Source organism: Poecilia mexicana, unplaced genomic scaffold (assembly GCF_051168715.1).
Source record: "Poecilia mexicana isolate PSO_F unplaced genomic scaffold, ASM5116871v1 scaffold_13, whole genome shotgun sequence".
Taxonomy (NCBI): domain Eukaryota; kingdom Metazoa; phylum Chordata; class Actinopteri; order Cyprinodontiformes; family Poeciliidae; genus Poecilia; species Poecilia mexicana.
This window is the reverse complement of record NW_028263382.1, coordinates 14,104,642-14,118,709: the sequence shown is the minus strand read 5'-3', so window position 1 is coordinate 14,118,709 and position 14,068 is coordinate 14,104,642. Positions and strand designations below refer to the sequence as shown.

Below are 14,068 nucleotides of genomic sequence, written 5' to 3'. Positions count from 1 at the left end.
CAATAAATCAGTTGGCCAATAAATGTATCCTATATTATACATGTATACAATGCAAACAGCCAGAGATGCAATACGTTTATAGCAGGTGTGTGAATGATCTAATGATCAGACTGCTAATTGCAGCCAGTCCACATTGTTAGTTGAACTAGAGGGTCCCAAAACCAAATTTTGCTTAGGGCCCCATGGAGGCTTGGGCCGGCAAGAGGCATGGAGAAAAACATGTCAAAATGGGTCAGACTGTAGTCAGTGACTGATTGAAGATGACATAAGTGCATGTTCACACAATAAAATCTGTGGCTCTTTAAAGGCATTGGCAGTGTTCAGTCTTACTGAAGACGCGTTCAGTCTTTATTTATTTATTTATTATTTAGAGCTTTAACATGTTAAAGCTCTAAATACATGTTCATCTGTGAAATGAGAAATGAGCTTAGGCACTACTTGGCATGTAAAGCACCAGGCAATTACTTGAACCCATTAGGGATTAGGAACAGAAACCTAGACATGTCTCCTGTATGGAAGTATCAGAGAGACAGCAGGCGCAAATCGTGACACCGCACCTCGTACTGGCACTTCCGGTGGCAGGTCTGACACCTGCCACAAGTGCCACTGCGTTCGGCTGACTTCGGCTGACCTCGGCACCTCTTACTGGCACTTCCGCTGACACCTGCCACAAGTGCCACTGCCTTCGGGACTAGCTGCCAGAGTTGCCACTGCGTTCGGCTGACTTCGGCTGACCTCGGCACCTCGTACTGGCACTTCCGGTGGCAGGTCTGACACCTGCCACAAGTGCCACTGCGTTCGGGATTAGCTGCCAGTGCTGCCGCTGCGTTCGGCTGACTTCGGCTGACCTCGGCACCTCTTACTGGCACTTCCGCTGACACCTGCCACAAGTGCCACTGCTTTCGGGACTAGCTGCCAGAGTTGCCACTGTGTTCGGGTGACTTCGGCTGACTTCGGCTGACCTCGGCACCTCTTACTGGCACTTCCTCTGACACCTGCCATTAGTGTCACTGTTTTCGGGTCTAGCTGTCAGTGTTGCCACTGCGTTCGGCTGACTTCGGCTGACTTCGGCACCTTCCAAGGGTTGCCACGACCTCATACTGGCACCTCCCACGCCTCACGGACCCCTCTCGCCTATTTTTGCTCACGAGATTTAGGGCGGCCATCTTATAGCGTTCGACCGCTCCACTCAGCGTTATATGTTTAACAGGCACAATGACGTATTTGAACATTTAATCTTTCATAACACGCTGTTTTGTTACTGGAAACCTTATACATGCAGCCATATTTATAAACAGTTGTATTTTTAAAGTATTTTTAATTGTATTATACATACTTCAGCATATTTAAATATGCTTAGTGGGGAAAACAATAGAATAGAAATATAATATTCTTTGGTGACAGCTTCTGTGTCAGAATTAATATGAATGAATTTATAATTAATGAAAATAATGGTGGATCTGGCACAAAGTATTGCATTTCTTGTTAAGTATTCTGTTCCCTTAAAAAAAGCAAATATGCCCTGGTCTATTTTTTATACAGTCTCAAATTTCAGTTTCCAATAAACAGCCTCAGTGAAAACATGTTGACAGTTGCCATAAGCTGTCACTTGTGCCACGGGCTTCTGGGTAAGGTGCCACTTGTGCCACCTTACCACTGGGTAAGGTGACACAAGTAAGGTGGCCATGGGTGCCACAGGCTGCTAACCTCATTCTCTATCTGTTTCAGACAGAATGTAGCATATGAATAACTTTAGATCAAACAAATAGAAATAAAATATATCTTAATTACAACATAATTCTCATACATATTTAAATATACAGCCGGTGTTCAGACTTAAACAGAGAAAGACAACTCCTGCGCTTTCAGATGGGACCTCTTCTGCAACAGGTGATAATAGCTACCAGTAGGTACCTACCACTACAACTGACACTCGGTTGCCATGGTATGTCAGTGCTGACAAGCTCCTGTCAGTTCCGGATTATAATTATTTTCATACAATGACCTTAATATAATGCTATTGATTATTAAACCGGGTAAGTTCACTAATATTGACTTATTAGTTAACATTTCTGACAGTGGCAACATGAGATATTGACAATTCCAGAGTGACATTATGTTCAGCCTGGTTCCATGACAGTGCACAGGATGTCATAAGTTATAGTGGCTGCCTGGTCTATTATCTAATAGACCAGGCAGCCACTATAACTTTCAGTGTTTTTTGTTAAGATAATGCATTTTTTAAAAAAAGAAACATGTTATCATAATTTTCCAAAAATGCCAGTTAATCATTTTTAAATAGTTATTACTTGTTTTTATTTATTACATTTAATCCCCGCTATTTTTCATTATTTGTCAAGTTTATTACAGATTTGTGTGGCATAAATGAAGGTTGCTTCTCTGTGTTTTTTTCTGGTTCGGTTCATTGTCTTCAAAGTTTTCTTATTCAAAGATGAGAGAATGACTAAAATCTGAGCTAAAAAATGCATTTCAACAGCATTTTCAAGGCAGCAGGAGGATTTTCACTTTCAAGTTAAAACAACTTCAATTTTTTTACACCAATATTGAATATTGATAAGTCAAAACACAAATTATTTACACCTCAAAAAATTTGACAATGTGTGAATCTTAAGCAGCATTAAGAACAAGAATGTTACATATTTTTGGAAATAAAAATTACTTTAGTTTATACTTAAGATGCAAATGATTTTTTCAAAGAAAATTGTGCTGTTTACATATTATTTTATTTGGCAGATATGTTTCAACATTTTTTCAAGTTTATGTCACAAAGTATATGCATAGTAATTGATTTGTCAATATTTATTAGCCATTGTATGTAAATACTTTAAACAGCAATTTGAAGTCTACTGTAAAATTCATGTTTAGTCAACGTGTGAATTTACTACATCAGGATCAAATAACTTATTATTCCTCCATGAGAAATTATGATCATTAAGCTTAAATTTATTTTTCAAACTTTATTAATTTCTACAATATACGTTATACAGAGTCTGATTATTATTACTATTATCCAGTTGCAACATTTGGCTTCCTGTTGCACTATGTCAGCCACTGTTCTGCGATATAAACATGGGCAAGGGTTGAATGTCATTTTGATTAAGTAAAAAGTCCTATTAACTATCAGTGATGTGTGATTAACCAGATGTGTCTTTGAACATAGTGACAGGTTCCACTGTAATAGTGACACTTTATAGTATATTCAATTGGCCATCTTGATTGAATTAAACTCAGTCAAAAATATTCAAAGTGTTAAATGGATAAATATACAATTACCATTGAATTTTTTTTTATAAACACGCATTATAAGTAACACGTTTTCAAAAAACTGTCATTGCCATCCCCCAAAACATCGGAAACAGTTGTGACAGCTCTGAAACATCCTGGACATCTAACAGCAGCTCTAGTGGAGGCGAGACTCAGCTGTTACAAAGGTGCCGAAACCAATGGCATCCCTGATACCTTCTGTGTATTTGATTAATTCAAAGACGGAAGGAGTCGGCTGGATTATTCAGATGAACTTTAGTGAATAAATAGGATGAACGAATCATACATGATATAATAAACGTGTAGGAATTCAGCTAACATAAGTATTTATGCGAAAAAAAAATTATTAAATTCTGTCTTCTTCGTCTGTGTTTAAGTTCTTCTTCTACTAGTAATAAAGCATCATGGGATATGTAGTCCATTTGCCTAAGTCAGTAGCAACACTGAGAGCTAGACCCGAAAACAGTGGCACTAATGGCAGGTGTCACCGGAAGTGCCAGTAAGAGGTGCCGAGGTCAGCCGAAGTCAGCCGAACGCAGTGGCAACTCTGGCAGCTAGTCCCGAAAGCAGTGGCACTTGTGGCAGGTGTCACCGGAAGTGCCAGTAAGAGGTGCCGAGGTCAGCCGAAGTCAGCCGAACGCAGTGGCAACTCTGGCAGCTAGTCCCGAAAGCAGTGGCACTTGTGGCAGGTGTCAGCGGAAGTGCCAGTAAGAGGTGCCGAGGTCAGCCGAAGTCAGCCGAACGCAGTGGCACTTGTGGCAGGTGTCAGACCTGCCACCGGAAGTGCCAGTACGAGGTGCGGTGTCACGATTTGCGCTCGGCCCTGCTGAAGTATCAGTGTTTCTGTATGGTTAAGCAATATTTTTCTTATGAAGTATCAAGTGTGATCATGCACATTTGACCTCTGATCCCTTGCTTAAGTTAAAGCCTGTATTTGTGCTGATTTTTGCTGGAACTTCATTGGCCTTAGTGGCACATGTGGTGAGCCTTTACAAATACCAAGAATACTTGATATGGGCAGGACTTTCTCAACCTTTCTTCAAGTTGGCTGAATTCTCAGTTTGATTTCAGTTTTCACTAGGTGGTGATCCATAAGCTGAACTGCCTTTGTTTTCCCAAAATATTCTCCATTCCTTGTTTCCATTGATAGTTTTAAGGCATGAATTCCTGTCTTTCTCGACCAACCTGTTGTAATCATTGACCCTAATTATACTATTGTGACCTGTCTGACTTCATTGTTCTCATAAACCCCGAGCAGGTATATGCAGGTTTGTGTGAGAGTGTGTCTAAAAATAGAGTTGTAATTGTGTGTACTGCAGACACTGTTACAAGGTGCAGCAGATGAGCTCTGTGTGTGTGTTTGTGTTTATGTGGGTGGATGCACAAATTTGTGTATTCCCTCAAGTTATCCAACCAGTTTATTTTGCTGGGCAGTAAAGAATGAATTCCAAGAAGCATAAGAACTGCTTTGAAGTCCTGTTTAATGCCAACATGTGTGAACATCTAGCAAAGGTCATCGGAGTGTTTAAAAATAAATAGCAGTACATCTATTACTTTGCTGTGCAGTTACAAGAATAATTGTGTTTGAGTTAAAAAGGGAAGTAATTGCAATCAAAAGTGCTGATGGAAAAAATCAGCACTTTTTTAGTGCCATTTGTATGAAAACCATTAGTTTATACAAACTCCCCTAACTATGAAGCTGCTCCCACAATTTTTCATTGAGAAATTATTTCATTGAGAATCACACAACATTTTGAATGTAGGCCTAAAACCTTTTTATAATATTATTTTATTTTTAGATTGAATAGTTCTGTTAATGTTCACTGCGTGAGACCCAACTCCTGCTTTAAACCTTTCCTGTCTGCTGTCTTCCTTGGTTTTTCATAAACTAATGTTCTTAACAAATCTTCAAGGAACGTCTGTTGAATACTGATGAATTATAATTTGGTTGTAATGTGAGCAATTTCCAAAAGGTATGAAAACTTTTGCAAGACATTGTTTGATAAAACTTGCTATTTGGCTTTCTAGGCTCTAATGTGAGCCTTTGTGAACTCCTTGAAAAAATTTAGAACTTTGTTATGGGTGGCCAAGAGGAAAATCAATTCTCTTGTCCCGTTCTAATGACAATTTGTGTTTCGGAGGAATAGTTGGTAAAACTGGGTTTCTTCTGGCCAGTGTAAATGGCAGAGTAAATGTTGAGGTTTGCCCTGTCTGAAGTCTGTAAGATGGTGCCGAATTTTATGAGTCAAGCAGAAAAAAACACTCAAAATGAGGGAAGCACACAGTGAGAGTAATGTATGTATTTTAACTGAACCAATTCTGTGTGTGGTGTTGTACCATCCGCCAAATTTCAACAAGGACTTTATTCATGAATTCTCTGAACTTATGGCATGGATTACTTTAGAGTATGGTCATATTTTAATTATAGGTAATTTTACATGTATGCTGCCCAGATAAACCTCTGGTGAAAGACTTTTTGGACTTGATTGATTCATTCCATTTCACGCAATCTGTGGTTGGGCCAACGCACTTAAAGGGACACACTCTAGATTTTCTGCATTCTGGACTTTATACTGATGGATATATCCATTCATCTCAGGGCTAAATGTGTCACTTTTCTCCTCTGTAGATGTATGGGCGTTACACCCAGGAACTCGGGGAGTACGCCAAAGAGGAGGCAGCCCAGCAGAGGGAGAGTGGGCAGAAGCGGTTGGTCAGTGAGCGCAGCCGGATCCTGGACCTGCCGGAGAGCGACAAGGGTCGCTGTGCCAAGTGCTGCAGTAAGTGCAAGCAAGCAACTCCCATTGGTCAGAATGTGGTCCATGTGAAGCTGCAGAAGTAATCTTTAAATTTAAAGTAAGCGTCGTAACTTTTATCTACAGACATATTTTTTCCCTTTTGGTTTAAATAGTTTGTATTGATTCTTATCAGAGTCTTCACATCTGCACCTGTAGGACGTAGCTGCTCTGACTGTCATGTTCAGAGTGTTCGATAATCAGGTCTGCTGTGCAGCAGTGAGTGGCCTTCATAACTGAAAACGGTCATTTAACACCATACTTAAGAGGAACTGTCAGTCCAGTGATTGGACCACTCTTAATAAGATTCAGGCCTCTGACTGCAGTAATGTCATTAAGGGTTTGTCATGAAGGCCTTTTAATTTCAACCTGGCGCCTCTTTTAATTAGTTATTGTCTTCCAGTGTCAATATCAGAAGATATTAATTATTTTTTTAAACCATTTATTGAAAAAAATCAGAGTCAAAAGTGTGGGTACCAAATAACACAATAGAATAAACTGACGAAAGAGAAAATAAAACTAAAACATCACAACAGAAAAGTTAGCATATCAGGTCTCAATTAAATGCTAATGAATGAAAATAAGTTTTAAGAAGCGTTTTAAAATGACCCAGACTGTACTGAGCTCTGCTCTGGAATAGGAGCAACAACAGAGAAAGCCTGATCACATTTGTGTCAGTTAGGGCTGAAACGATTCCTCGAATGATTCGAGTACCTCGATTACTAAAATTCCTCGAGGAAAATGTACCTGCCTCGAAGCTTCGTTAATTTATGTTTTATTAGTTAGCGCACCGTGTTCCGGCCGGGACTTCATTTGCGTTGCGCGGAGCTCTCACTTCCGCCTCTGAGTTGTTGACAAAAGCTAAGTCTCAGCGGCACAAAGTCCAATCTTCAAGATTGGCCCGTGGGGATTTTATTGATTGATGATAATGCCCGACTTTTTATCGTTTTTGGGGAACCAATAAGCATCCTTAAAATGACTGGGGGAATGCCTGGAGTACGGCAGCATTTCTCCTCCGGGGCTGCTGGTTGAAAGCGAACGGCGGGAAGAGCGCTGAGGTGAGCGGATAGACTGAACAGGGCGGGCGGCTGAGTAGCTGATGCTTACCGTGTAAATGTAGCTTTACCGACGAACCGCACAATAAATTTCATATCCCGGTCTGAAGAAACGGGTGGCGGAGCGCATCGTACATGGCTGGTAGATGAGTTTCTGAGTGTGACCAGTGAAGGTGTCGTAAATATCCCGTATTACTTCCCCCCGTGTTCGTCCCCCGGTCTAACGGTTCGTCAGTCCGCTGGTCTATTCCCTCCCCTCCACCCCGTCTTACGTTCGTTCATTCGCCCTCTCCTCCCACTCCAGGCGGCATTTCCCGTATTTTCAAACCCAAAGCGTGACAGGTTAGGTGGCAAGGTGAGTTTAATTAATCTATTAAACTCACTGAAGATGAATACATAAACTAAAAGCTGGATTGTAGACATTTTTATAAGCATATTTGTGAGCCTGCCTCTTTGTTATTAAATTCAATATAATTTCAGATTTTTCTATAACTTTTCTTCTGGTTAACTTAGAAAGTGAGCTATTATTGTTACAGGTTAGTTTTCTAAACTACAAAAAAGCAACTGTTAGGGATGCTCAAATATGAAAAATTGGACTGATATTGATATCTGATAGTAACACCGGTATTATGCCAGATTTACCAATATTTCATTTTATAATTTTTTTTTATCCGATTACTCGATTAATCGTAAGAATAATCGATAGATTACTCGATTACTAAAATATTCGTTTACAACAGCCCTAGTGTCAGTTGTGTTGCCCTTTAACTGACCTCACCTTGTTTTGCTAATTTCTGTTCTAAATGAGACATCACAGAGTTTGCCACTATATACATCTCATCAGCCTGGTGTCACTTCTCATTCTGTGACAGCAGGGAGCCCTCTAGTGTCGCCATAGCATAACTGCAGGCAGCTTGAAAATGGTTTTGTCCCAATAAGCCCATTTGTGTGCATGAGTGTCCTCTGTTCTCATCTTCCTGATGAGCTTCAGTGTTGTTTTTTGCTGGCAGCTGATGAATCAGTCTTCCATTACTCCACCAGCTCTTGTACTCTTCAGATGGATCACAACACCGGTGGAGGTGCCACTGATTCAATTGATTAGCTCAGCAGCCCGCCACAATTATGAGAGATGTTGTTTGGACAGCAGTTCAGCCTTATGCTCACTTATATGTCTGCAGGAAAAAAAGGCAGATATGAACACACAGCAAGGCAGAGCCATTAAGCATGATGTAGAGGATGAAAGTACTTGGGAATCTGACGCATTCAGACACTTTGTCATTTTATGTGCTTTACAGCTGCAGATAATGTATTGTGTGTGTACAAACAAAAAGAAACACACTGCTTACAGGAGGCCCATATTTATCTATATTTTATTCATAACGCACACTCGCACGTGCATGCAGTCTTGCTCATTTGTTGTGGTGTAATGATGCTGAATGCTGCAGCCAACAGCATTGTCAGCATATCATCAGCCATCTCTGTCGCCAAGGAGGCTGTCATCTTTTCAGCTGTTTTCAGTGTATGAGAGAGAAATGGGAAGAGAGAGTGGGGCTGTACAAGCTGTACAAGCCCCACTCCAGACATTCTTCTCAGTAAAATGCAGTGACAGCGGAGCAGCTTGAGCAACAGGTATCGTGTCTGTAGTTATTGCCAGCGGTGTCGCAGATTGTCGATGAGTAACAGCTGACTCGTGGCGGCTCAGACGACTATCATCTGTTAATATGTAAACACGATCAGTTTGGATATTGTTATTTTGAAGAAATAAATAAGAATATTCTGATTATTAGCAGCTGCTAATCAATGAACTTGGCTTTTCAAGTTTTAAAGCAACAAGTCAAGAGTTTTCAGTGAAATTAGCCAATAGCTTTATAATATTGCTTGTCAATAAAACTTCATATCTTGGTTAGTTTTTCTACTTGGTTTTCTAAATTCCACACTTTGGAAAAGTATGGGATTTGATTCCAAATTCCAACATTTATTATCTCTACACAAAACACTCTTTATCCTTTACTAGCTGACTACTGCGGAAATGGCTGCCATAAAGTCTTAGTAAACTTTTATATCTGCTTATGTTTGACCCATTTTATTTTAGAAATAAAATTGACTTTTTTTCATTTACTTTTTTTTCACTTTCATTTACTTCAACTTATCTTGTGTGATTTCACATGTCCAAGCCATCCAATAAAGCACATGGTAACTGATCAGAAAATGTATTCTGTTTTTCTTTTTTTTTTTTTGTAAGTCTTTATTTCTGGATGCAACAACAAGAACATTGAGTAAAATGATAATTTAAGGTTAATCATTTTGAATCTGTCTGAGCATTAAAAATCTTAAACACAAAGTCCAACCTTTGACTAGTTTTGCTTTATTTGGTTTCACTCTGTAATCTCAGTTTCATTGAGTTGCTGTATCCGTTGTATCTTGAACCTGGAAACCAAATGGCCCAAATTTCACCTGTAAATCCTTTAAGTTCTTCATTTAAACCTCGGCTTCCCCTGCCCCACTGGTTGCACCCCACATCTTTCATTCCCTCACGAGATTGGGTTCAGTCTTGCATCAGCAGCTGTGGCTGCACCTTTGACCTTTCCAAGGCTACAGAAAAGCTGAGTTGGTCTGTTTTTTTTTTTTTTTTAGGAAACTGTTCATTTGTTAAGACCAAACAAGCCGAAAGCTGTGAGCTTGTTAAGATTAAGGGGCTGCAACTCTAAATTCTTCTAAACGGGTAAAATTTCAATCCATCTATTGTTTTCATTGCAAGTTAAGTTTATATTAAACAAAAACTAATTCAAGTTCTCATTCACTTCTTCCTAAATAAACCCAATTCAAGAAACGGAGTGCAATGAAGTAAAGTGAATCTATATATATCCTGATTAGATCAATGCATTTTAATTATGATTCTTTATATAATTCTTGATTGTCAAATAGAGAAGAAGGAGAAGAAAATAAATGAAGACTGAATGTGGTCTTTACTGTAGTACTTCATTTTTAGTGTGCATGGGATGAAGTGTCATGGTGGAGACAAGACCCTGAGCAGAACCAGACACAGGAAGGGTAGCCATCTGCCTCCATCAGCTGGGGGTTAAAGGACACACACTCTGTTAAATAAAGGCATGCATACATGCTGTTCAGTAAATGATTCTATGAACATTGATCACGTTTTTTTATCCTCTGATTGAACTATGTAAAAATTTAAATATATAATTTTTAAAAAATTATTCTTTCATAGTGAAAAATGTTCAGATATATTCCTTAAAGGGGACATATTATGTAAAACTTCTAGAAGCAGTGTAAGCATAAACCCCAAATTGTTTTCTGTCAATAAGTTCATGTTTTTTGGTGTCTGGAGACACAGACGGAGTGAAGCTGGTCAGCGGGTTTTACCACCTTATGTGCTGTACAATGGCTGCTGGAAAAGACAAGTGTTGTTGACATCCAGGAATGGTTGCAGCTCCTCGATGGTTGTGCAGGAGTCTTGCAAAGGTCAGAGATGTACAATTTGTTTTTCAGCCATTTTATCATGTATATGTGAAGTTTGAATACAATTATTGAGTTGGGGGATGCAGCCAGCAGCAGTTTATTTGCATAAAAGTGACAAAAGGCCCTAAAGCAGCTTATTCCAAAAGGAACTTCAAATGAATGATTTTTATGCAAAAAATATAATTAATATTTTTTGTGTGGCTCATAGACAATAGGTCATCTTTTAAAGTTATTTTGTGGTTTTAGATACAAATACAGACTGATCTTTTCTGCAAAATTGAATTTTTCCCTGGTTAATTTAAAGCACAAATAATGAAGCATTTCGTTGTGTTATTAAGTGAAAGGTTTCCCTTGAAACAGTCTAGCCTCATTAAACCCGGCAGTAACTCTGAGATGCAAAGCTGAATGATTTTCATCTCCCTCAATGCCTCCATTTGGAGAGCATAAAGAGGAAAACAAGTGCCGCAGGAGTGAGCATATGGTATTTTCACCAACTGTTGGCTGTTCAACCAGCCGGTGCAGTCTGTGGGGAAAGGCTTGTTGCTGTGTGAGTATTGGTCAGCAGGGGGCGGCGTTGAACTTTACAGCACTGCATTGTGACGGAGGCAGCAGGTGGAGGAGCCCTGGCAGAGATGAAAAGTGGACTTCATGGAGGAAGTGGGATCCTGGCAGGGCTTCTCTTCCTCTGCGGATGAGTATTTTATTTGTGTGTGTCTGAGTGTAATCTCTGGGCATTCAGGAGCATCCTGTCAGCTTTCCTGTTCACACTACATCAATGGATCCTTCACAAATACTGTATATGAATTTAGATATTAGTCTACATTTTGTGAAGACATTAATCTTAAAGGAATGACTGTATTTATCTGAGAAAATCTTTCAGTTTGAAAATCAGATGTGACTGTTTTGTACTTTTGTTCTAAAAGTGGAAGGCATGAAATTCTGAAGCTGCCAGAAAAAATAGGTCCGTACACAAAATCATTTCTAGTGTGCAGCCATAGAATGTAACTGACCGTGACGCCACAATTGAAATCCCAGGTAAGCTTTCTTTAGTCTTGGTGAGAGGATTATACTTGCCAGGACAAATCCACATCAGCTTCAATTTGTTTTCTTTCTTGTAAAAGAAAAGGTGCCACTAAAATCAGTTGGTCAAGGTCCTGAGGTTTTAAGGCATGATGATCTTTAACAAAAATATGGATTCAAGGTACAACTGTGCTAAATTAAACCTTGAACAAAAAAAGTGCCACATGATCTAAGAGATTTTAAAGCAGAAAAACAACTATTCTTTCTGTTGCTTAAATAACACTGTTTTTCAGTAACCTTAATGTTATTTACACAACAGTGGTTCCCATACCTCTGCTTCTGACCCCAAAGTAGCTGTAGGCAAAGACACAAGACAAATAATTGTAGTATATTAAATAGCTGTAAAGAATTGTCTGCGGCAATTGGGTAAAACTGATGAAAGGATAAATTTTGTGACAATAAAACCATTTGAAAATAGTAAAGGTTGTCAATTAAAATGAAGATTCAGTTTTTTAATAAGACTGTACTAATATTTGAGAATAAAAAAATGTTTGCAATGCTTCAAAGTTGTTTTGGTATATAATACAATCCAGTTCAGCTGTTGGAATATTTTCTCTCCTCAGAGGGAATTCTGCAACACAAAGTCTGAAGGAAATGTCTGCTTGTGTGCAGCTAATTTTTCTCCTGCACCAGTTTTGTTTAAATTTGGCTTTAAGTTATTTGTGGCAAGTTAAGATGTTAAAAATGCTGACAAACCTCCGCTTCGGTCCTTTTTTCTTCCTCCATTGACTTTGTAATTGAATAAGGAACTTCAGTACTCCTTATAAAGCAAACATTAAAAAGTGACACCAAAACAAACCTGGTGGACTTCCAGCTACCACTAAAGTTGCACACCAGACTGTAACTTTGCCCACTTAGCTCTGTACCATGACACCCGTACTATTAAGTCAATTAATAGCAGCAACAGTTGATATAGTGATCAAAATGTGTTGATTTCAAGAGCCTGTACATATTTTTTGGCAAGCGAAAATTATCTTTGGAAACCAATGATCTAGTTGTATTTATTGCTTTTTTATCTTTGATTCATAGATGTAAGCAAGAATAAACATTCACTGAGTTAATTTGTACAGAGTAAAATACCATTTTATTTTGGGATGAACTCTGGTAGTCTAATAAACTGATATTAGTTGCATAATTAGTCAGGCTATCTGCTGCAACCACCTGCTTGTAGTTTTGTCAGTTGTAGTTGTAAAACGATTTGTCTTCATAAGACAACTGTCTTTTTCCCCCCCTTAATGTTCATTCCTTTGTCCGCATTGCTGCAGAGAGAATCATTTGTAAGCATGTGAGAGTCTACATGATGAATCCTTTCTCAGGCTTGTTGTTCACTGTCCCCCTCTTCCATGCCCAGCCTCCCAGGGGCAACACACTCTAACACACGGTGTTAGCAGCTGTGTCCATGAGGTGATAAAATCCACACAGCTGCCGTTTCGTTTTCTGTCCCTTGACTCGTTCCTTCTCTCACTTTCAATCCACCTTGCACTGATATGTCATATAATTGGCTCCAAGATGACACGCACACACGTTTCGCCTCAACAGGTGTGATGTCAGCAGGAGCTCAGCATGGCACCACATGTTGCCATGGTGACCGGCAGGCACCTAGCGACCAATGGCGCTCACATGCTTTCGTGTTCATCCATCTTTTTTTTTTTTTTGTCCTTGTTGTCTTTTCGCCTTCATCACTTTCTTGTGGTCGTTCCTTTGTTCCTGTTCATGTTCCTTCATCTATCCTTCTTTGATAATGATAGGAACTGGATGAAAATGTCAGGCCAGAAAACCACCTGATGAAACGCCTGGGTACAGACATTTTTCAAAGGACACACACAAGCAGCCAGAGCTAACCAGTGAGACTTCAGAGTTCTCTTCTAGAGAACGCTTACACACCACAATCTAATAAACCAAACAGTGTATTGGCAGCAATTGTTTCATAAAACTCAAGATCAACATAAACAGAAATGAATGTACCAGTGGAAATTGTGGGAGGTATAAGGATTCTGATGAAGATGCTTGTAACACTGTGTGTCTTATCTTGTAGACCTGGCATTCCACTTAAAAAAAAAAAAAAAAAAACTCCAACTTTCAAGAACATACCAGTGGCAGCTAAAGCTTGACAAAAATTTCTTACAAATATCTGAGAATGGCCCAAAAAGAAAAATGTAGTTCTCCAGGCAAAGTATAGACTGCAGTGTGATTGAAATGTGGTGAAAGTTTTAAAGAGAAACTAATGTCAGCAAACATCAATGAACTGAAGCGGAACCTCTGATCAAGTTGTTCCTAAAAACAACTTTGAGTTACTGCTGCTGAAGCTATTGAATGGTGGTGTGTACTGTATCACAAGCTTTGTTTTTGTTTAGTAAAGCATAAAAGGGAAGAATA

At 39.2% G+C, this 14,068-nt stretch overlaps 1 protein-coding gene across 2 annotated transcripts in view; it reads left to right on the top strand.

Moving 5' to 3' along the window:
• The window catches only part of LOC106905162 (chloride channel protein 2-like), a 103,278-nt gene that overhangs the window by 5,852 nt on the left and 83,358 nt on the right, over positions 1-14,068 (top strand). For both annotated transcript variants that reach the window (XM_088011711.1, XM_088011710.1), the window contains exon 2: positions 5,915-6,065. In XM_088011711.1, the coding sequence (XP_087867837.1) occupies positions 5,915-6,065 (151 nt within the window). The remainder of the gene's footprint in view (positions 1-5,914; positions 6,066-14,068) is intronic.